Here is a 23,900-nt window from a genome sequence, read left to right on the forward strand (position 1 = left end):
AAAAGTTCTCTTTATTTCTTTCGGCTTCAGGTTTGTTTTTTTGCTCCCTGTTCGTTGTTTCATTGGCTAAAGAGAGTTCATGAATATGCAACATTGCTCTGATTGGTTGGGACTGGCTGTACACGCGGCCATAATAATAAAAGTAAGACCTGCGGACGCGTTCTGCTTTGAGGCTTTCCCGAGAGGCGAAGCGCCGTCGCTGGACGCCGTCGCTGGTTGTCGGAAGCGCAAGTTGCGCAGCCGGCCTCGGGTATCGGCACCGCGCCTGAACGGGAGAGAATCAGGCTGTGGTATTGGCTTTTATATTCTGTTCATTGTATTGTGAAACAAATACCTACTTTTTAAAGAAGTAGCCAATACATTTGAAAGCTCCCGGCATCTTTGTCTTGTCGGAATGTAGACTGGACAGAAAAAAGGTAAAAAAAAAAAAAGTAAATACTTGCCCTTGTCAACATTCAGGCGTGCCATTCAGTTCTTGGGCAATGTTAATTCCAAGTTTGGTCTGTAACCCTATATTTAGTGCTGTGTTTTTGAAAGCTATGCAGTCTGAAAAATTATCTTGATTGATGCATGATGATGTCTCCAAAAATAGCATCAGTTCTTAATGAAGATTTCTGACTGAATGCTGCAATTCATAAAAATGAAATTCATTCCTGATGGGCAGTGCTGGACCATAGCCTTGCACATTGAAAAACTGCAATGAATGGTGACAGTTCAGATGAAGTACTTGGCCTGCATGGACAGAGAATGCCTGACATATCCACTATTTCAGAAGGATACCCCAAAATCTGTATGATAGCAAAACCAGGATAATACATTTAGAAAGAGAGCATTTTGGGGATGGAATTGTAGAAGACAATGAAATGAGCGGCGTGGTGGCCTGGTGGTGAAGACACTCAACCTCCCATTTGGAAAGCTGAGAGTTCAATCCTAAGTAGCAGCAGCTCTTTCTGCAAAGGAAAAAAAATCTGCTGCGACTCTCAGCTCCATCAGTCTCCTGACTCTAAGGGATTACAGGGTAAAAAAGGGAGGGATTTTTTTAGTTTAGAGCAGGGGTTCCCCCAACCCCTGGTCCATGGACCAGTACCGGTCTGCGGCATGCCAGCAACCAGTCTGCACAAACAAGCAAATCCCCATCCGGAAATGCAGGCCACACCCTCTGGTCCGCAGAAAAACCTCTCTCAACGGAACCGGTCCCTGGTGCCCAAAAGGTTGGGGACCTCTGGTTTAGAGGAATATGTGAGAGATGGGAGAATGACATTCTCCAATTCCAAACACTCAGTATAATACTCATTTCTCCTGATTTCATATTTTTATATCACGTTTTTGCTTCCATTTAAGAAATAATGGCATCATTAATGAGGTATAGCCAGTGGTTTGTACCACAAGCCCGTATAAATGAGAATAAAACAGGCTATCATAAAAAGCAGCTGGTAGCAAGATTATTGTACTGCAATATAATTAAGGCATTTCTATAATTATGTTTTCCTTCCCTGTCAACATGTTTCTCGAGGGGCGAAATGTTGTTAAAGAAAGAAAACACATTCTGCTTTACAGAGGGACACACACACACACACACACACACTCACAGACAATATATAAATATAAATACATTCACAGAAATAATTTCAAGATTTATGTTAAATAAATTGAGTTTTATCTATAGTAAAGCATGAAGGACGAAAGATTACAATTTCCTTGAGTTACAAGAATCTGAAGTTCTGGAACATTTTTAAATGTTTCCCTTGATGTCTTTGGATGAAGGCAATACTGAAGTACAAGTAGAGATTTTTAAAAAATGCAAATCCAAATACAAGAACTTCTGTGTCGTGTCATGTCATGTCATTCTATGTGCCTTCCAGTTGTTTAAACTCTATGTTTTCTGGTGGGGAATGAGGAAACAGAATATAAATCCAGGTCTGCCAATAACTACTGAACAGTTGATCTATTGCACACAATTCTTTGTTTTCAAAAGGTTACAAAAACAAAGCCCAGAGGGAAAGAATTTTGCACATAAATATGGAGCTTTATTCAGCTATGATAGGCTGAGTCCATCAATGCATGTTCTGTAATTACATCAGGATGTTATGGTTAGTACAATTCTTTCTGCGCTCTAAAGATGTTTTTAAGATGGTGAAGATGATGATCTATCACAGGCTGGTTCAGAATTCTGGAAGGTGACGACCACAGGCCATAAGGTTGCTATAGTTGCCCCCCCCATCTATGAGAATAAAAACAGGATGTCATTTTCTTTTTATTGAAAGATAAATCAACCAAATCAATAGCTATTTTTTATAAAAAAAATTGTGGGTTGAGAGTTACACATGGTTAAAGTGGGTCATTTATGATATTATGCTTTTGATGTTTAAAATGGAACAAAAATGCTTAATGAAAGTCCATCCTTCTGGAATTGGATGGTGTATATATTAATGAACTCTAAATTTATGCTTTTTATATATTTTTCTTTTAAATAGCAGTTCTGTTGGTTGGACTTTGGTAATATATGACAAAAACACCAAAAGCCTAATGACTGATATTATATGATGATTTATATTGAATTTGGAAAAGCCACAAAAGAAAATAATTAAAGCTCAGTACAATTTTACAGTTCAGTTAAAGTTATTATGGAGGAATTAGGTATAGATATTAATTCTCAATCTATTTACACCCACTTCTGTGCTGATTAACTATGTAAACTATGAATTGTCCTCCTATCCCAATCTCTTACATCTGATTTTTACATTATCCAATTGTACTCTGTGCCATGTAGCTAGAGCCCAGTCAGATTCCGAATATTAGTTATTATTTGCCAATATACGGTAAGTAATTATTGGTCAATATTATTTGCCATGTTGCTATCCTGATAGCAACATAGTACTTTGCTCTTTGTCACATATTTTTTCATCTTTTATGTTTCTTTTTTTCTAATGCTCCAGATGCAGTGTGGAAACCAGCTACATGGAAGTGCTAACTGGGATGTCTCAACAAAGTATTAAAAATTGATTTTGAAACATGCTTTTGTTTGAATTTTAGGAAGTTCTGGGGGACAGTATGCCACGCAGGAAGGTTTCAGTGAACCGAATATGGCAGAAAGGTAGCTTGATTAAAAAAGTATATCTTGGTGCATAAGTCATGATGGGTCAAAGGAACACCAAGAAAGTAAAATGCAAACTATTTGCATTGTCCATGCTCAGAGTATGCTATATTTCCAAGAACATTAGCATTCAGTAAGTTGGTCTGCTCCAATATGCTGCCCTGCAAATGGCACAGATGTAGCTTATTTTTATTTACTGATTATTTGATCTCATGTTGAAATGATCTCTTATGTTAAATATGAATAAGAGATTATTTTGCACACAAACACACACACACACACATTTTTCCACTCCTACAAAAAAAATTGGAAAAAAAAATGCAATAACAAACGAAGGGAATGTTCTCACCACCATGTAAGGAAAAATTCTTCCATGCAGTCAGGTAAGTAAACAGGTGAGGTCTAAAGACATTTCTCAGCATGCAGGTGGGGAAAAAAACTAGTGTGTGTTTATACTTGTGGGTAACAAAACCATTGTTTAGGATTTTATTTCAGGTAATACCAGTGATCTTTGCAAATACAGAATTTTGACTTGCAGCCCAACACTCAGAAATAACCCTGGTAGAATCCACTGGGGATTAGTCCCAGATAAATATATGTAAGAATTCAGAGTTGTTTGCACACTGCACTTCACCTAAAAACATATTCAAGTGGTATTCACAGTACAACGTATGATTACAATAGAGCCCAAAATTTCTGTTGCTAAGTGAAACATTTGTTAAGTGAATTTTGCCCCATTTTACGACCTTATTGCCACAGTTGTTAAGTAAAGCATTGCAGTTAAGTTATTCACCCGGTTGTTAAGTGAATCTGGCTTCTCCATTGACTTTGCTTGTAAGAAGTTCTCAAAAGAGGATCACATGACCCCGGGTCACTGCAACCATCATAAATATGAGTCAGTTGCCAAGCGTCTGAATTTTGATCATGATGGTTATGGGGATGCTGCAATGGTCATAAGTGTGAAAAATGGTCATAAGTTACTTTTTCCAGAGTTGTTGTAATTTTGAACAGTCACTAAACGAATTGCTGTAAGTCAAGGACCACCTCTATAATTTAGAATAGAATAGAGCTGGAAGGGACCTTGGAGGTCTTTTAGTCCAGCTCCCTGCTCGAGCAGGAGAACCTATACCATGTCAGACAAGTGACTGTCTAGTCTCTTCTTAAAAGCCTCTAGTGATGAAGTGCCCACAATGTCTGAAGGCAAGCTGTTCCCCTGGTTAATTGTCCTCACTGTTAGGAACTTTCTCCTTAATTCTAGGTTGCTTCTCTCTTTGGTCAGTTTCCAATCATTGTTTCTTGTCTTGCCCTCTGGTGCTTTGGAGAAGTTTGACTCCCTCTTCTGTGTGGCAGCCCTTCAAATACTGGAATACTGCTATCATGTCACCCATTTCTTCTTTCTTTAGACTAGCCAAACCCAAGTCTTGCAGCCGTTCTTCATATGTTTTAGTCTCCAGGCCTTTGATCATCTTAGTTGCTCTTCTCTGAACTTTTTCCAAGGTCTCAATATCTTTTTTGTAGTACAGTGACCAAAATTGGTTGCCGTATTCCAGGTGTGGTCTTACTAGGGTTTTATAAAGCAGTACTAATACTTCCTGTGATCTTTTTTCTATGCCTCTGTTTATACAGCCCAAGATTGTATTAGGTTTTTTTGGCTGCTGCTGTACCAACTGCTGGTTCATAGTCAAGTGATTGTCCACTAGGACTCCACAATTACTGCTTTTGAGCCAGGTCTCACCTCATCTGCACTTTTAACTTTGATTTTTTCCTGCCTAAATGTAAAACTTTAAAATTCATTTTGTTGAATAGGGCCCATTGTTCTAGTGGCGTAGCGTGGGGGGTGCAGGGGGGGCCGGCCGCACCGGGCGCAACATCTGGGGGGGCGCGCTCACACTGAGCTGCTCAGGGAGCCCCAAGGGCTGCACAGAGTTGGCTTGGCGTGACAGCAACACCATATTAACACTAAAAGCACGCGCGCTGCCCAGCATGCAATCGTATCTGTAACAGCCGTTTTGTTCTCTTTCCCCTCTTCCAAACAATAACGTAACCATGCTAATACTACATTGTGTTAATAACAGGAATAATTATACCCCGCCCCTTTGTCCCGAGAGACACGTGGTCTCGATTGTGGCTTGCAGTAGACTCGCGGCGGGGGGCTGCAGCACACCTCGTCGTTTACCAGCCCTCGGAACTGTTTGGCGGAGTGTCCAGCGCTGCTCGCCGTTTGTAATAAACAGGGGTCTTCAAACTTGGCCCTTTTATGACTTGTGGACTTCAGCTCCCAGAATTCCTCAGCCAGGCTGAGAGGAGCTGAAGTCCACAAGTCTCCTGGGAGCTGAAGTCCACAAGTCATAAAAGGGCCAAGCTTGAAGACCCCTGGTAATAATAAAGAATGAGGCCCGCAGACGGCGAGAAGGCTGAAAAGGGCGTCGCTCCTGGGTGTATCTTCTGCTCGGAATTGCGTCTCCCGAAGGCAAACTTAAATCTTCCTTGAGCTGGTTTTTGCTGTGCGCGGGCGCGCGCAAAAGAGAGACAGAGAAAAAAAGAGATCTCCGAAGGGAACCGGGGAGGGGGAGGGGCGGCCTGGCGGAATGCGCCTTGTTCTAATTGTGGAATATAGGGCAAGGCTTCCGTCCCGCCCCGCCCCCGCCCCCCCCCAGCCTGAGCCTGCCTTGCGTGGCTGGTGGCTCTCCTGCGGTAATTGCAGCAGAATCCCAAGCAGACATTTCTTCCTCTAGGGCAGCGTTTCCCAACCTTAGGAACTTGAAGATGCGTGGACTTCAACTCCCAGAATTCCCCAGCCAGCTGGCTGGGGAATTCTGGGAGTTGAATTCCACGCATCTTCAAGTTCCTAAGGTTGGGAAACACTGCTCTAGGGAATGTGGCGGAGTTTTCTAACCTCGCGGGGAAGGGGTAAATCGGACCTCCTTTGTCTGCTTGGTGTGTTAGGACCAGTGGCGTAGCGTGGATAAGCAGCGTCTGGGCAGAAAATAGGTCGGGCGCCGCAGCAAGTATGAATTCCTGGGGTTCAGCCTAAGCAGGCAAAGCTGCAGGGTGGGTTGGTTGGCTTTTCCGGCTTTGGAATAACCTTGGGAAGCTGAGGCATTGTAAGTTGGAAGTCATTGTTTGTCGCCTAACATGTTGGGTCAACCCCACGCCACATGCTAAGCCATAAACCGTGGTTGGTATCCAGGGTTTAGGACAAGATGGAGAAAACTAGCCAATTGTGGGATCATAAATCTTGATGAAGCCCATCATCGCTCCATGTGATGTATGCACTCAATCTACAAACGTAGTCCAAGCCTATTCACATCTGTTGTAAGGTCATTCTCTCGTGGGGTTTATCCTGACGTCCACTAAGAGTGGAACAAACATGCCCCATTAACCATTTTCAACGCCATGTCCTCTCTTTGTCTCATCCTAAATCACAGCTGAGGCACCTTAAAGTTGCCTTGTTTCAGTTTTAAACTAGCATTTTCCCTCTTCTCCAGAGACCCTTTTTTGCCTTGAACCTAACTCAGGGGTAGGCAACCTTGGCTCTTTTATGACTCATGGACTTCAACTCCCAGAATTCCTGAGCTAGTGGAAGAGACTCGAGTGCTAAAATCCACAGGTTAGGGGGCGCAAATTACTTGCCTTGCCCCGGGTGCTGACAACCCACGCTACGCCACTGCATTGTTCAAGTTTATCAAGATCTTTTTGGATCCTGAACTTGTCTTCTGGGTTGTCGGCTATTCCTGTCAGTTTAATGTCATCTGCAACTTTCATGAGTTCCCCTTGTATTCCCTCATCTAAGTCATTAATGAAGATATTGAAGAGTACTGGGCCTAAGATGGAGCCTTGTGGTACCCCACAGCTTACATCTCTCCATGTGGATGTAGTACCATTGAGGACTACTAACTAAGTACGGTTTATCAGCCAGCTACAGATCCATCTGATGGTGTTGTTGTCTATTCCACCTTTTTCTAGCTTACTAAGCAGCAGATTGTGGTCTACTTTGTCAAATGCCTTACTGAAATCTAAGCATATTATGTCCACAGCATTTCATTAGTCTATTAATTTAGTTACTTTATCAAAGAATGAAATAAGATTGATTTGGCATAATTTAAATCAGCCTTCACATATTGCTGAGCAACAAAGATAGTAGTCTTCTCCCACTATTCCACAGTAAAAAATGTAGCCTATACCATGTTTCCCAAACCTGGCATCTTTGAGAGGTGTGCACTTCAACATCCAGAATTACCCAGACATCAGGTAGACTAGGAAATTCTGGGAGTTGGTCCACACATCTTAGAGTTGCCAAGTTTGAAAAACACTGGTTTACAGATTTAAACAATAATAACAAAGCAAGAGTATAGTGTAGTTTACATACCAGAATTACTCATATGTAATAGGTGTTAGGTTCTAATAGACGACCACACCGTGAGGTTTATTGCAAGAACTTTTATTAACACAAGCATAAGTCAACTGCCAATTAACCGTTTAACTCCCCCTTATATAGTCAGCTACATTCAAACAGTGGGCCAATCCCCAGCCCGGAAACTCCCGCCTAAATTGCATCGGCCAATAATTGCACTCAGAGCTTCCCGCTTCTAGAAGGCCCCTTTAATTACTCTACAGACACAACACCCCTTCCCCCCCACTAATGTTATTTATTAACATAGTCTCTCAGATATGAAGGAGGCTTGTGAACTCTGGTAGGGTATCTATTACTTTTGTTAGCAATCGTTTCGTTAGCTGTCTGGCTATTGGCACTTGTCCCAGCTGTTTGGGCCAAGGGCTCTGATGACACAATGTTGGTGTTTTGTTGTTGTTGAGTTTGTTGTTGTTGAGTTTGTTGGTGTTCTGGACCCGTATGCGATGCACTTGGGCTACCCCTTGGAACCAACTCCCAGTCATCATTGTCCAGCTGAGGTACTACGTTTGGTAGCCTGGATTGTGTTTCAACTCCACCCACACCGTCCCTGGTAATCGATGAGCTCAGGCGGTCAGGATTGAATATGACATCTTGAGCCTGTGTGTATTGGCCCCCATCACTTTTTACAATCTCAATTTCTGGGGCTCTTTTTCTTAATTGGTCGATATGTCTCTTAATTACTCTATTCCCTTCCCCCTCAATAGAATAAGACAATGGTCCCATGACATCAATGACCACTCCCGGTACCCATTTGTCCCCCGGACCATAGTTCCTGGCCCACACTAAGTCACCGATGTTGAGGGACCGTGTTGGAATAGCTGCCTCAGCTTCTGTGGGTAGTCTGTCCGGGTGGAGTCTGTCCAGCTTTGTTGTTAATCTTCTTCCCCACCTCATTTCCGCTGGGCTCTTCCCAGTGGCTGTGCAGGGTGTAGTATGCTGTGACAGAAGGAATTGTGCCAATCTCTGTTGCCAGTTGCCGCGGATGATGCGTTTCAGTGCGTCTTTTGTTGTTCGGACGTTGCGTTCAGCCAAGCCATTGGTGGACGGGTGAAAGGGTGCCGAAGTTGTGTGCCTAATCCAATTGGCCTTGAGGAAATCCTGAAATTCAGCAGAGGTGAATTGGGGCCCATTGTCAGAGACAATCACGTCAGGTAACCCATGGGTGGCAAAGAGGCCCCTTAAAACCTGTATTGTTTTGGCAGATGACATATTTTTAACAGGCACAACCTCCAACCACCGGGAAAAGCTGTCTACCACAACTAGGAATGTTAGCCCTTGAAATGGGCCTGCGAAATCTATATGGATACGTGACCATGGATTCCTAGCTGCCTCCCATTTGTGTGTGGTAGAGTGAGCCTGTTCTGGCCTAGAACATTGACATAGGTAACAACCCGCTACGCACTCTTCAATTGCAGTGTCTAACCCAGGCCACCACAAATGGCTTCTAGCAAGAGCCTTCATGCGTACTATTCCTGGGTGACTATCATGTAATTCGGCTAATACTGACTTCCTATGGATCCCCGGAATCACCACTCGGCTGCCCCACAACAAACATCCTAAATGAGATGATAATTCATCTTTCCTCCTAAAATAAGGTGTGAATTTGGGGTCTGGATTTTTATTGGGCCATCCCCCTTGAACCCATGCTAAAATTCTGTTAAGTGTTAGATCTTTCTTAGTGGCTATAGCAATGTCCCTTGCAGTTAATGGGCACTCAGATATTTCCTGTAATGAGAAAATCTGGCCTACTGGAGCAGGATCCCTCTCAGTGTCCGTTAGTGGCAACCTGCTTAAGGCATCTGCATGGCCCATTTCCTTGCCCGGTCTATGTTTTAGGGAGAACGAATATGCTGAGAGGAATATGGACCACCTAAGCATCCTAGGGGACATGATCTGTGGTGTCTGCTTATCCGTGGTGAACAGTCCCAATAAGGGTTTGTGGTCAGTGTAAATGGTAAAGTTCCTACCATAAAGGTAATCATGGAACTTTACACCTGCCACTATTGCTAAAGCTTCCCTGTCAATTTGGGCATAATTTCTTTCGGCTTTTGTAAGTGTTCTTGAATAATAAGCAATTGGCTTTTGTTGGCCCTTGTCATCCATATGGCTAATGACAGCGCCCACACCATAGGGTGAAGCATCACACGCTAAATAGATTGGCTTATTTTCGATAAAGTGTGTAACAGTGGAATGGCTGGACAAAATGTCCTTTAAAGTTTGAAAACTGGCTCTATGTTTTTCCTGCCATTGCCAAGGGGTTTTCTTTTCTAAGAGTCTATGTAATGGTTCAGCTATAGCAGCCTTATGTGGCAAAAATGTATGATAAAAGTTGACCAATCCTAAAAAGGCTTGTAATTCAGCCTTGTTCTTTGGTTCAGGTGCCAATTTAATTGCTTTAATTTTTTCAGTTGTTGGGTGAATGCCCATCTCATCAATTCTAAACCCTAAAAATTCTGTTGATTTAACTCCTATAAAACATTTTTCCCTTTTTAATTTAAGACCTGCAGCTCTAAATTTCCCCAGTACCTGTTCCAAACGGTCAACTAGTATTTCTTCAGTTTTTCCAGCAATCAGGACATCATCAAAGTAAGGGCATACACCAGGTATGCCCTTTAAGGTCCTCTCCATCACCTCTTGAAAGATGCCTGGAGCTGCTGCAATTCCAAATTGAAGCCTGTGAACTCGAAACGCCCCCTTGTGGGTTACAATTGTTTGGGCCTTGGCGGCTTCCTTAGACACGGTAAGCTGTAAATACGCCTGCGCCAAGTCGAGCTTGGCAAAGATGGCGCCGTCCTGGATCGTCGCGAGGACCTGCTTCACCGTCGGGACCGGGTAAGCGTGTTTTTTCATTCCTAAATTTAGAGTGGCCTTATAATCGGCACAAATCCTCACATCCCCATTAGGTTTAAGGGGTGTGACGATTGGTGTCTCCCACAGGCCTCCCTCGACCGGTTCGAGTACACCTTGGCCTACAAGCTTATCAAGCTCGGCCTCGATTTTTTGTTTAAGGGCAAAAGGTACTCTCCGGGCCTTCAATATAATCGGTTTTACAGCGGGGTCCAAATTAAAATTAATGGGGGGGGCCTTTATATTTACCTAAAGAACCATCAAATACGTCTGCGAATTCATCACAAACGGATTTGAGGGTCTTACTCTGAATTGTATTTATTCCCCCTACCCAAATTCCTAAAGCAGGGAACCAATTAAGGCCTACTAAACTGGTCCTTTGGCCTTCGGTCACTAACAGGTCCAGTGAACCATTGAACCCTTTATAACTAACTCTAATGGAGATTTTTCCCTTAATGCTTATGGGGGATTTTTGGAAATCGGCTAGCTGTATTCCTGTCGGTTTAAGCGGAATTTTGTGACCGCTTTCCCGTTCAATGTACTTCAGGGTTTCGAATGAAATTATTGATACTGAGGCCCCTGAGTCTACCTCCATTTTGCAGGGTATTCCTTGCAATTGGACTACGATTTTTAATTTAGGCCTCAGTACGTGATTTATTTTATGTTGTCCTATGTGGTTGACTCTCGCCCCCTCCCCGCGGTTGGATTGTTGTGCCCTAGGTCTAAGGGTCTCTATGCCATGCACCCGGGGGGTTACCTTACCTTCGGCCCAGACGTCCAGTTCGTGGATTCGGTTGTCTCGTGTCCGGTTGCGGCAAATGGCCTGTATGTGGCCGGTCTTTCCACACGATCTGCATTTCGCTGTGCGGAATCTGCAGGTTGATCTGGGGTGGTTGCCCCCACAGCTACCGCATCTGGTGTCTTGGTCTCTGGATCTGGGCAGGCTGTCTCGTGGCACTCTTTGCGCTGCTTGTGGTTGTGGTCTTCGGGCCTGGTCAGGAGCTTCGGTCCGCGGTGGTCTGGCTGCCATCTTGCCGAATCGTCTGGAGATCTCAGCTATGTCTGACTCCCATTGCTGGTCCACCTCCCCGCTGTCCACATGGCTTTCTAAATTGATTTCGGCTGCAGAGCCCATGCTGTTTCGGGGGGGTCTCGCGTTCCTGTTGATTCGTAAGTCAATAGTTCATCAAGGACTTCCTGTAGATCTCCCGTGGGTTTGGCGATGATTCGATTTTGTAGATTCTCGTCCCGCAAACCGAGCACCACTCGATCTCGGATCCGGATCTCGAGGTTGTCATATTTGCACCTCAAAGCCGCCTCTCTAACCGCTGCCACGAACTGTGTAATTGATTCGCCAGGTCTTTGATTCCTTTTTTCAAAAATCCGTCTCCAGAATAATTCAGACCTTTTTGGCGTGAAGTGTACCTTCAGTTTAGCCAACAAGTCTGCATACGAGACGCTAGAGACTGGCAACGGTTGACACAGGCCGACGGCAATCCGATACACCGGCGTCCCACTAATAGTCAGCAAAGCCGCGGCTTTCTTCCTGTCGTCCGTAATGCCGTATACTAACAGGAACCCTTCGACCTGGCCTACATATTCTTCCCAGTCTTCTGGAAACCGCGGGTCGAATTCTTTCAATGAGCCGACTTGTGCCATTAGGAAGAAAAAATTTTTTGGCAGCGTTGAACTTCGGTTGACTGCGTTTGAATTTTCCGCCTTGCGCGCGGCTAAATTCGCCGTTCCTTCACCGATCTGTCGTCTATCCCACCTTCGTCGCCAATTGTTAGGTTCTAATAGACGACCACACCGTGAGGTTTACTGCAAGAACTTTTATTAACACAAGCATAAGTCAACTGCCAATTAACCGTTTAACTCCCCCTTATATAGTCAGCTACATTCAAACAGTGGGCCAATCCCCAGCCCGGAAACTCCCACCTAAATTGCATCGGCCAATAATTGCACTCAGAGCTTCCCGCTTCTAGAAGGCCCCTTTAATTACTCTACAGACACAACAATAGGTGAAGGTGGAGCTTCATGTACCTGACTCAAGCAGGGAAATATATTTTTTGAAGCAGCATTTGGACAATTGACATATTTCAATTGTACAAAGTGAAATGACAAACTTGAACATTGGGCATTATCTAACAAAATGAAATTCAATGGCGAAAACAGTAAAGTTCTACATTTAGGCAAGAAAAACCAAATGCACAGGTATATTAGGTGGTACCTTGCTCAACAGTAGTAACTGTGAGAGGGATCTTGGAGTCCTAGTGGACAATCACTTAAATATGAGCCAGCAGTGTGTTGCAGCTGCCAAAAAACCTACACAGTTCTAGGCTGCATTAAGGGATAGAATCAAGATCACATGAAGTGTTAATACCAATTTATATTGCCTTGGTAAGGCCACATTTGGAATTCTGCATCCAGTTTTGGTCACCACGATGTAAAAAAGATGTTGAGACTCTAGAAAGAGTACAGAGAAGAGCAACAAAGATGATTGGGGGACTGGAGGCTAAAACATATAAAGAACGGTTGCTAGAATTGGGTATGTGTAGTTTAATGAAGAGAAGGGTGAGGGGTAACATGATATCAGTGTTCCAATATCTCAGGGGCTGCCACAAAGAAGAGGGAGTCAAGCTATTCTCCAAAGCACCTGAAGGCAGGACAAGAAGCAAAGGATGGAAACTAACCAAACTAACCAAAAAGCAACCTAGAACTAAGGAGAAATTTCCTGACAGTTAGAACAATTAATCAGTGGGACAACCTGCCTTTAGAAGTTGTGAATGCTCCAACATTGTAAGTTTTAAAGAAGAGATTGGACAACCATTTGTCTGAAATGTTATAGGTTTCCTGCCTGAGCAGGGGATTGGACTAGATGATCTTCAAGGTTACTTCCAACTATTATTGTTGTTGTTTTTGTTGTTCTTGTTGTTATCCAATTTAAGGAGTGCTGATATATGTTCCTCCTATTTTAGAATGGAGGATAGGATTTTAAAAGGTGGGAGAAGCCTAGCCTGCAGACTTGTTTTGCCAGGTCCCTTAGGGCTCAACACTTGCTGCTTTCCAACTTAACATTAAATGAAACTGCTAGTAAGGTAATCTGATAGCATGAAAGGAGTTACAGTATCATCAGTATGCTGGTGATACTCAGTTTTCCAACTTTCCTGATCTGACCAAGTTCTGTCTTGGTGTCTGGAGTATGTGAGGGTTTTGAATGGGAGAAACAGATTTCCTTTCAGCCTTAGCAAAACTGAGGGGTTCTGGGTTTTATCGACCATCCAGCTCTTCTGGATGGGATGACACTATCTTAAATGAAAACTGGGTGGAATTTGGGAGTCCTCCTGTTTAAGGAACAGGTGACAACCATGGCTAGGACTACTTTTGTATAGCTTTGTGTTGTGCCTCAACCATACCCTTTCCTTGTTATATCATAAGTGGATTATTGCAATGCATTTTACTGTCCATTTCCCATTTGAGGACTCAAAGGGTAATTCATCAATCCTTTTTCATACTGTTGTGGACTTATTCCATGAAATATGTATGTAAATTTTGCTTAGCCAATGTGTGAAACAGCATAGTGAATTATAAATCATGGTATCACTTTGACATATTTGAATTTTGACTTGTTAAATAAAATATGATTAAAACAAAACCATAATGAAGTATTTGAACCCACTCATAGTACGAATGTTGTGTTGCTATTCTTTAGTCTCATACACATTTGAATAAGTAGATCACAACCTACTACTGGATACAATAGAAAAATATGGGTTAGACAGCATCACCACCAGATGGATTCATAGCTGGCTGCCCGGCTGTACTCAGCGTGTGGTCCTCAATGGAACTGTATCTACATGGAGGGAAGTGTGTAGTGGGGTGCCCCAGGGCTCTGTTCTGGGGCCAGTGCTCTTCAACATCTTCATCAATGATTTGGTTGAGGGGATAGATGGGGAACTCATCAAGTTTGCAGATGACAACAAGCTGGCAGGAATAGCCAACACTCCAAAAGATACAGAAGAATCTTGACAGACTTGAACACTGGGCACTATCTAACAAAATGAAATTCAATTGTGAAAAAAGTAACGTGCTACATTTAGGCAAGAAAAAACAAATGCACAGGTATAGTATAGGTAGTACCTTGCTCAGTAGTAGTAACTGTAAGAAGGATCTCAGAGTCCTAGTGGACAATCACTTAAATACAAGCCAGCAGTGTGCTGCAGCTGGCAAAAAAGCCAACACAGTGCTAGGCTGCATTAACAGAGGGATAGAATCAAGATCACATGAAGTGTCAATACCACTTTACAATGCCTTGGTAAGGCCACATTTGGAATACTGCATCCAGTTTTGGTCACCACGATGTAAAAAAGATTTTGAGACTCTGGAAAGAGTACAGAGAAGAGCAACAAAGATGATTAGGTGACTGGAGGCTAAAACATACAAGGAACGGTTACTAGAATTAAGTATGTCTTGGTTAATGAAGAGAAGGACTAGAAGTGACATGATAGCAGTGTTCCAATATCTCAGGGGTTGCCACAAAGAAGAGGGAGGCAAGCTATTCTCCTAAGCACCTGAAGGCAGGACAAGAAGCAACAGATGGAAATTATCAAACTAACCAAGAAGCAACCTAGAACTAAGGAGAAACTTCCTGACAGAACAATTAATCAGTGGAACAACCTGCCTCCAGAAGCTGTGAATGCTCCAACACGGGAAGTTTTAAAGAAAACTCTGGACAGCCATTTGTCTGAAATGGTAAAGGGTTTCCTACCTGAGCGGGGGATTGGATTAGATAACCTCCAAGGTCCTTCCAACTTTGTTGTTGTTGTTGTTGTTGTTGTTGTTGTTATTATATTGGCTTTTCCAATGGTTTATGGCAAGCTGAACAGATTATGATGATGGTTATGTCTCTTTATTTGAAGTATTTCATGTAACAAAATTGAGATCAGATACTTGAAAATAATTTCCCTACATTGTTTATTTCTTAAACCTTTATATGAGAACAAGAAATTGTTACAGAATTGTACTATTAATAATCTTTAGATTTGATACTCAAAGACTATCTGGTCTTTGAATAAATATCAATATCAAAGCTAAGGTGAACCATTAAATTAATAACAATTGTCACAGAGATCTTTGGACAGATGCTTGTCTATATGCTCTAAATTTGTTAAATTTATTTTATTTCTGATGATATTCTAATGTTTTCAGTAGCATATTATGATACCGGGGGAGGGAGAGTACGCAAAGTAGTGATACCAGAGGCCAAATAACTGGATAACCTCTGAGCCATAGATAAACAATCCTATGAAGGACAATACAACATGTTGGGGATGAATATTATTGGTCAAAAATTTTGAGGTGCCCTTTACAGATGTTCATAATCATTGAATGAGATTGAGTGAAGACTTTGGTGCCCTCTGAAAATATCCTGATACATGAATATGAATGTATATGCTGTCCATTATCCCCCAAAAGATCCAATACAATCAGCTTGATCTTATTGTTTCACAGCATGTTTAGGATGTATCTCTTCATCAAGATACTCTGCATGCTAAAAAAAAACAGACAGCTCAATATGCAAGAGAATACAGGTAGTCCTCAACTTACAACAGTTCATTTAGTGACTGACGTTACAACAGTGAAAAAAGTGACTTCACACTTTTCACACTTATGACCATTGCAGCATTCCCCTTGCACATGATCAAAATTTGGAAGCTTGGTAACTGACTCATATTTATGACAGTTGCAGTGTCCTGGGGTCATGTGATCTCCTTTTCTGACTTTCTGATGAGCAAAGTCAATGGGAAAGCCAGGTTCACTTAATAACCACGTGACTAACTTAGAAACTGCAATTATTCACATAACAATGTGGCAAGAAAGATCATAAATGGGACTCGTAAACTAATTCAACAAATGTCTCACTTAGCAACAGAAATTTTGGGCTCAATTACAGTCGTAGGTCGAGGACTACCTGTATGATGTTTTCACTGATCTATTGTCACATGTCTATTTAAAAAATATGCATCGAGGAAATGTATCATACAGTGTATCAATATTTATTTTATATATATATTTACTATTGCCTAATTACAATTTGGATATCACTTTTAAACATCTATGGTCCGTATTCATATTAGGTTGATTTGCATGTTACAGTGATAAGTTTACATAAAATCTGCCCATAAAAATACAGCACTGAAATGATGTTTTAAAAATAGCGACATCTGAGAAACATGAAACGCAGTGAAGTACAGCATAGGATAACCATATAATGGTGAACATGCAGAAACCACATTGCACATTTGCCAGCATGAAATTTATTACCTAACCAAAATTCATCTTAGTTTTTTTTTAAAAAAAGACTTTCTGTACGAGTCCAACTTTAACATTACTTTCAGTATATTTATACAGGCAATCCTCTTTAAAGATTTAATGTTGGAAGGTATTCAAGCTCTCTGAAACCTGGATCACCTCTCAATGTGTGTTTTTTTTTTAAAAAAAACAGAATTTGTATCCAAAGGAATATTCAAGTTATAAGTAAATATAATTATTTTAAGACTCTTCAGTAAGTGAGGTTTATCTTTATTTCAGGTTTACCTTTGGCACTAATGCAAGTTACTTCAAGTTTAGACTTGGTATGCAATTTTTCTTTTGGGATACATGCATAATCATTTTTGTAAGGTTACTAAAAATATTTATATTCAGGGAGAAATTTTGAAGGTGCTGCATTCTCCTATCAGTGAAATAGCCAAAGGCAAAACTTTGTGTCCAAATGCAGGGACTAGTGGTGTCTGCAGAAAAGTCAAGAAAGCATCCATGGTGGTGAGATCAAAGCTCTTCCCATTTCTTTTAATGTGGGTCCTATTGTCATGGCTACCATTGTGACCTATTTTACCATACCTTGCAGATAACACTTGCAAGAAAATGAGATTGTTTTGTGGTTGCTGTTGCTATGGCTCTATTGGCAATATACACCAAACAAGGTAAACTGAACTATCAGGCACATATAGAATCTCACCAAGCTGAGCAAATAGTATCTAATTTTCTGTAACCTCCCTTAGCCTTTGGGTTTGATTTCTGGCAAAGCAAAAGAAAATGCAATGTATATACTTACTGATAAAAAATGTAAGTCAAAAAAATTGCAATTCAAATCATGCAACTACAATCTCATTACATGGTTTTTAAGGAAACCAGTCTCTTTCTTACTTTTTTCTTCTTCTGTTCAGTTGTGTCTGATTCCTGGAGACTGCCAGGACGATTCATCCAGTTTTCTTGGCAAAGTTTCTCAGAAGTTGCTTGCCATTGCCTACTTCCTAGAGTTGAGAGAATCTGGCTGACCCAAGGTGACCCAGCTGGCTTTGTGCCTAAGGTGGGACTACAGCTTACGGTCTCCTGGTTTCTAACCTGATACCTTTTCTAGCCGGATGCCTTGGCTGAGCAGGTACAAAGATAGTGAGGGAAATGATTGAAGCCTGAGAAACGGGCTCCTTGTCAGTCAACCAGAATGTTGATTTACCACCAGCTTATCAGGTACTTAGGAGCTGAGGACTTGGCAGCACAAGGAAACAACAGCCAGCAACTTAATAGCTCAATACTCAAATCAACAAATAAGAAATCAGACCCAATCAGGTACTGTGTAAATACTATGCATCGAACAGCCCAAAGCACACATTCCGGCAGAGAGAAGTTCCCCGAGAATGGGTTCCAGCATGAGTCCGAAAGCTCGGAAGATTAAACCTTTGGTCCTGGTGACTGGTCCAGATTGGTTCCTGCAGCATTATCCTAGGTCACTATATTTGCCTTGATTCATGATGCCTTAAATCAAGGCATGTCAAACATGTGGCCCACAGGCTGGATGCGGCCCATGCAGACCATGTCAACTCCGGCCCCGCAAAGGCAAAAAACCCATCCCAGTATGTCATGATATGGCCCGCAATACAATCAGGCTTGACACCCCTTCCTTAATCACTACACCAAACTGGCTCTTATATTACCTTGATCCAAGGTGGAAGTTGAAGTTTCTTTCCCCATACTTAAATGGTTTTGCTAAACAGTACAATAATTTTGTTTAGGAGTTCTCACATCAGTTCCACTACTGGAGGAGGAAGAAGGAAAATGTAAGAGCAATAAAGATATAGAATGTAAATATAAATATAAAAATATATGTACTGTATATGGGCAATGTTTAAAGAAGATTGCCCATATAAAACAAAGGTGGACAATTTTCTTTAAAGTTTGCTTCTGTTGGCAGACAAACATTCTGAAACCTGCATCATCTTAACAACAGAGGACAAAGAATAAGGAGCAAAACTTCTTCATGCAGCCACATGGTACTTGTGTAACCTTAATCAGTGCAATAGAGCAACAAGTGGAAGTTACCTAGCATTCTAACTATAAGTTAGGTTAATTTGAACAAGATCAGCCCCAAATACTCACTAAATCCAGTTCAAATTATCTTGCTTGGTTGGGACACGTTATTTCATGTAACGTGTTTTGGACAAAAACCTCTTGTGAGATTTTTTTTTGTTGCAGTCTTAGAACTGATGCCATCATTTTGTCAATGCAAATGCTAAAAGTACATTTTCCTCTATTGCTTTTTTCATTTACAATCATAAAACCTTTAAACATGGAATGAGATAGTGTATTACAGTACATTCTATCATACAAAATTGCATAAACGTAGCTTACATCTGATTTGTTGGGCGCTATTTGAAGTAAGCCTTCTTGCTTTTGCCACTTGTGCTTCTGTTTCTCCCTCTGAAACCACAGATCTATGAAGATCTATCTTGATTTCCTAAGGCTTTGATGAAATGCCCACATGTCTTGAATTATGCTAATTTGTTCCGCCTTTCAAGGAAATGTGTACTAAACCTGAGAGGATCAGAGGGCCACTCCATGGGAAAGTGGGGAGTCTTTGAGCTCTACATGCCTACCATTCAAAATGACATGCTGGCATCCTTTCTGTTGTTCCCACAGATCCTGCTGAGGAGTATTTCAGAATAAACTTGATTGATTGGGCCTCTCACATGATAAGGAGATTGAGAATTGGACACAGAAGCTTTCAGTTTTGCAAGGTTGCTTTGGTTGTTGAAATATTTGCCCAGAACTTGGGGTCTTGAGAAAGTTGTTGCTGTGGGAAAGCTTTTTTCAGATGCCTTTGATTTCACCACCTGAAAAAGATGGAAGCATGGTTTGCAAGGCATTCATGCCAATGCTTCAAGTTCATGCAACAAATTCTCAGTTCAAGCTGTATATGCAGTTACTAATAACTACTGTTGTTTTATTCTGCAATCATTTAAAGGTCTTACAATGCGATATTGAAAAGTGATAAAGTTAATTCTTATCCTTTTCTTCTTTGTAGCTGTTCTGTCTACCCAACAATGTAAACACAGGTAATCCAATCACTGTTTGAAGTTGTGATGGACCTATCTGGGGGGGTATTTATGACCCAGATTTGAAGTTCTGACAGCTGCCCCCCAGTCATGTGATGCTATTTCATGCATTTGGCAACTGGGCTGCATTTATGATCACATGACTGCATTTTATGATAGTTTTGTTGAAAATTGGCTTTTAATTGTGATTTTTGACAAAATCGGCTTCATAACAAAGCAATGATTCATTTAATGACCACAATGTTCATTTAATGAGCACCATAAAAAAGGTAGTCAAATCAGATTAATTACATTACAAACCATCAGGACTTTTAAATGGGATGGGCAGGCTCAATTATGGTAATAAATTAAGGATTATCTATAGGTACACCAGCATAGATATTAATATTAGCCTCAATAATGATATTTCCTGGCCCTGGTTGTATGGTGGAATATTGAAGAGTGCAATATCACCATGCTTGGAAAATATATACTTTTTCAGAATTAACTTTGTGGATAAACTTAGTGGCTTCTTTACTTTTGCAGTGGATAGAATGGTAATGGATGGGCCAAATATGTTTTTTTCTTGCTGAGTGTAGATGATTTATTTAAAGTCATTTAAATAATATTCTTCAGAAATCACACATTTTCTTAGCATTTAGAATCCTGTTGTGCATGGATTTAAAATATAGGTTACAGTGGCATCATGTAAGACACAAGTTTTTTCCCCTTTACACATATAAACATAGCCACCTGAGACATTTGTGTGTCATTAAGTTTATTTAGCCAGGTCTAGAATTTGCAGCATTATATTCAAAATCATTTTGGCCTTTAAGCCTTTTATCTCTGTTCCTCCTTGTAACAGTTAGGATAAAGAGGATGGCAAGGACTGTCTAAGCTATACCTCCTTGGAGAGGTGGGTGGGCAGCTGCATATACAGTAGTCCACAGTCTCTCCCAAGCTATTGACAAATATGCCATCAGACCATCCCCAGGTGTTGTCTGTAAGGGATACCCTCTTTTAAAAAAAATATCTCTGGCAGCATCAACTGAAGTAAGACCAGTCTCTGATAAGATACACTACTAGACTATCTCCAGATGTTATTGTTTATAGTCTCTGTCCCTAAAGAAAAGTAAATATGGCAAAAGACCTGATACAGAACCTTAGCACATAACCAAAAGCCTTGAAAATTGCTATACAATTATCTCCCAGGGCAAGGGGTCTATCTGCTACCATTTCACCCTGGTTTGGGCCTACGGTCTCCAAACCCTAAAGAACTTGAGGGAGAATGTTTGGTCACTGTTGCTAATTTGAAGAGAAAAAGATCAAATCAAAAATCTAAAGCTGCAGCACATCTTTTGTGCCACAAACTAGTTTTAAAGAGCATCATTATAGTGGTCTGTATTATGAACAATTTAATTTGCCATGATCCCTAAGTCCATTTATTGCTCCTATCCTTCCTTTTAGACACTTTTAATATTACTTTTAGATTTTTGTTTTCTATCTTTTAACTTTTTTAATATAATTTTATTCCGCTACATTTTTATTCTTTTTAATTCCTTAGACCCATCCTTCCCTACGTTGGTCTTTGACTGTAATAAAGGCTGGACTTAATTTGAAAGCAGTGTTCCAATATTTGAGGGGCTGCCACAAAGAAGAGGGGGTCAGAAGACAAAACAAGAAACAACGAATGGAAACTGATGAAGCAGAGAAGCAACCTGGAAATAAGGAGAAATTTCCTAACAGTGAGAGCAATAAACCAGCGGAACAGCTTCCCTTCAGAAGTGGTGGGTTCTCTATCGCTGGAGGTTTTTAAGAAGAGATTAGACAGCGATTTGTCTGGAGTGAGACAGGGTGTCCTGGCTGAACAGGGAGTTGATCAGGGAGACCTCCAAGATCCCTTCCAACTCTGTTATTCTGAAGGAACAAAAGACTAGCTGCTTCCCCTTTGCCTTCTCCTCTTCTGCAACCCCCCCCCTTCCAGAAGAGGACATCTGGATTAGCTAGACTTTCAGTGCTCTGCTAACATCTACACAGAATAAGCTCTTTTTCTTCCTTCTCAGTTCATTCTACATTGCTGTGCAAGTTTACTAAGAATCAGGCTGCACCAAGTTCAATTATATTTATCCATAATTGGTCTGTCTGTAAAATGCTTATGGTGGATTGCCAAAATACAGCTATATTTCAGATGTTTTCATTAATGTAGGACAAAATTTAAAGCATGTAACCCCAAATTCTTACCTCATGAAAATGACATCCACATTTCCCTTGCAAAAATTCCTTGTACCGTCCCATTGTAATAATGAAAGTATCAACCACTTCATAGCCATAGTGTTTTGCAGTGTTTAGAATAGCAAGATTTTCTTTCCACAAATTCTGTATTTCTGCCTGCGGTTTAAACCAAGACACCTCACATCAACTTTTTTTTATTTCTTTCTAGTTTCTGTTTGAATAGAATGGTATGCAAATGAATAGTCTGAATGGAATTTATATTCAAATTTTTGTTGAATGCAAACAAGTGTGTCTGCGATAAAACAACTCCCAAATTTATCTTAGAACAAACATAATACAAAAGAAAAAGAAAGAGAGGAAATAAAAAGACAGAGGGAAGGAGAAATTATTTCAGAAATAAAATGTGTTTTAGGTACCCCTAATCTTACAGATAAAGGGACGCGGTGGCTCAGTGGGTTAGGACGCTGAGCTTGTCGATCAGAAGGTTGGCAGTTTGGCGGGTCGAATCCCGAGTGCCGCGTAACAGTGAGCGCCTGTTACTCATCCCAGCTTCTGCCAACCTAGCAGTTTGAAAGCATGTAAAAATGCAAGTAGAAAAATAGGGACCGCTACGGTGGGAAGGTAACAGCGTTCCGTGCGCCTTTGGCGTCTAGTCATGCCGGCCACATGATCACGGAGACGTCCTCGGACAAGCGCTGGCTCTTCGGCTTTGAAACGGAGATGAGCACCGGCCCCTAGAGTCGGAAACGACTAGCACGCATGTGCGGGGGAACCTTTACCTTTACCTTTAATCTTACAGATATTGATAAATGAGATGACACAAAACTATTAGTGGTCTAATTTGGTAATACTGTATATAATTAAAGATGCATTCTTTCAAACTCATTTTGGGGCTGAAATTCAATTTTACATTAGATTATTTTTATCTTATTCAAAGTTTTCTAGCTACTATGAAAAAAATTATTTATAAGGTAATATAGGCAAATGAGGATCAAATAATGGATGAGTGACAGATAGTAAATCAGAATGATACCTGACTTCAATAATTTATAGGTCAATAAATTGACATTTCTTTCAAATTATATTGGGAAAGCTTTGTGTTGAAAAAACACACCTCATTTTTGGTATCCAGAACAAATTACTATGTTCAGAATTCTTCCATTAGAAGTATATTTCATTTCTTCAGTTGGCACAACTTGCATTAAAAAAAGCAAAGACACACGTCTAAAGTTTGCTTATCCTTCATGGAACAGGCATGAGGAAGGAAGGAAGGAAGGAAGGAAGGAAGGAAGGAAGGAAGGAAGGAAGGAAGGAAGGAAGGAAGGAAGGAATTCAGACCATATTTTTTTATAATAACATACATGTTTTTTGCCAGATGGCATGGCCACTGAGGGAAGAAAGATATTGTGAACAAACTTAAAGTACGACTCTGATGGCTATTTACGTTTTTCCACAATAGGACCAAGTGTCGCTTGTTTACCAATGCTGTCAAATGTTTCAGTTTTTGAGGATATTCTGGTCTGGATGGGACAAAATAGACTAAAGTTGAACTTTAGTAAGATGGAATTGTTGTTTGATCATCATGGCTTTCTACTGTTTCTTGAGAAGGCAGTATTTTCCTGAAGGATGGCCATAACTTGGGAGTCTTCTTGACCAGGAGAACCCTGAGGTGTGCCAATTGTAATTCTTTCTGAAGGAGAAGGATCATTTAGTAATGACGTATGTCCTTAATACTACTCAACTACTGGTAGATTTTATAATGCATATTACATGAGACTGCTTTGAAGACTACATGGAAACTGCAACTGCTATAAAATGCAGCAGTATGTTTTGTCTGCTGCATATTATGTGCCTAATATACCTGTGCCATTCAAAATTTGCTTTTCATCTATAAATATGATGACCTTGCCAGAGGGAGAAGAGATGTTGCAAAGGGAACAAT

General features: G+C 41.0%; 1 protein-coding gene and 1 long non-coding RNA gene across 2 annotated transcripts in view; both read right to left on the reverse strand.

Moving 5' to 3' along the window:
- Positions 1 to 70: 70 nt before the first annotated feature.
- On the reverse strand, positions 71 to 18,836 carry LOC310642801. The gene is made up of 4 exons (XR_014492962.1): positions 18,792 to 18,836; positions 18,350 to 18,450; positions 339 to 401; positions 71 to 265 (listed from the first exon to the last, which is right to left on the reverse strand). It is a non-coding gene; the product is annotated as an uncharacterized lncRNA (long non-coding RNA).
- A 17-nt stretch (positions 18,837 to 18,853) lies between these two features.
- CPED1 (cadherin like and PC-esterase domain containing 1) overlaps positions 18,854 to 23,900 on the reverse strand; it is a 131,387-nt gene continuing 126,340 nt past the window's right edge. Inside the window, exons 23-24 of the mRNA XM_083366680.1 lie at positions 21,968 to 22,114; positions 18,854 to 19,525 (exon numbers count right to left, since the gene is read on the reverse strand). Of these exons, the coding sequence (XP_083222806.1) occupies positions 19,292 to 19,525; positions 21,968 to 22,114 (381 nt within the window). The 3' untranslated portion in view covers positions 18,854 to 19,291. The remainder of the gene's footprint in view (positions 19,526 to 21,967; positions 22,115 to 23,900) is intronic.

Source organism: Vipera ursinii (assembly GCF_947247035.1).
Source record: "Vipera ursinii genome assembly, chromosome: 6".
In the NCBI taxonomy this organism is placed as follows: Eukaryota; Metazoa; Chordata; class Lepidosauria; order Squamata; family Viperidae; genus Vipera; species Vipera ursinii.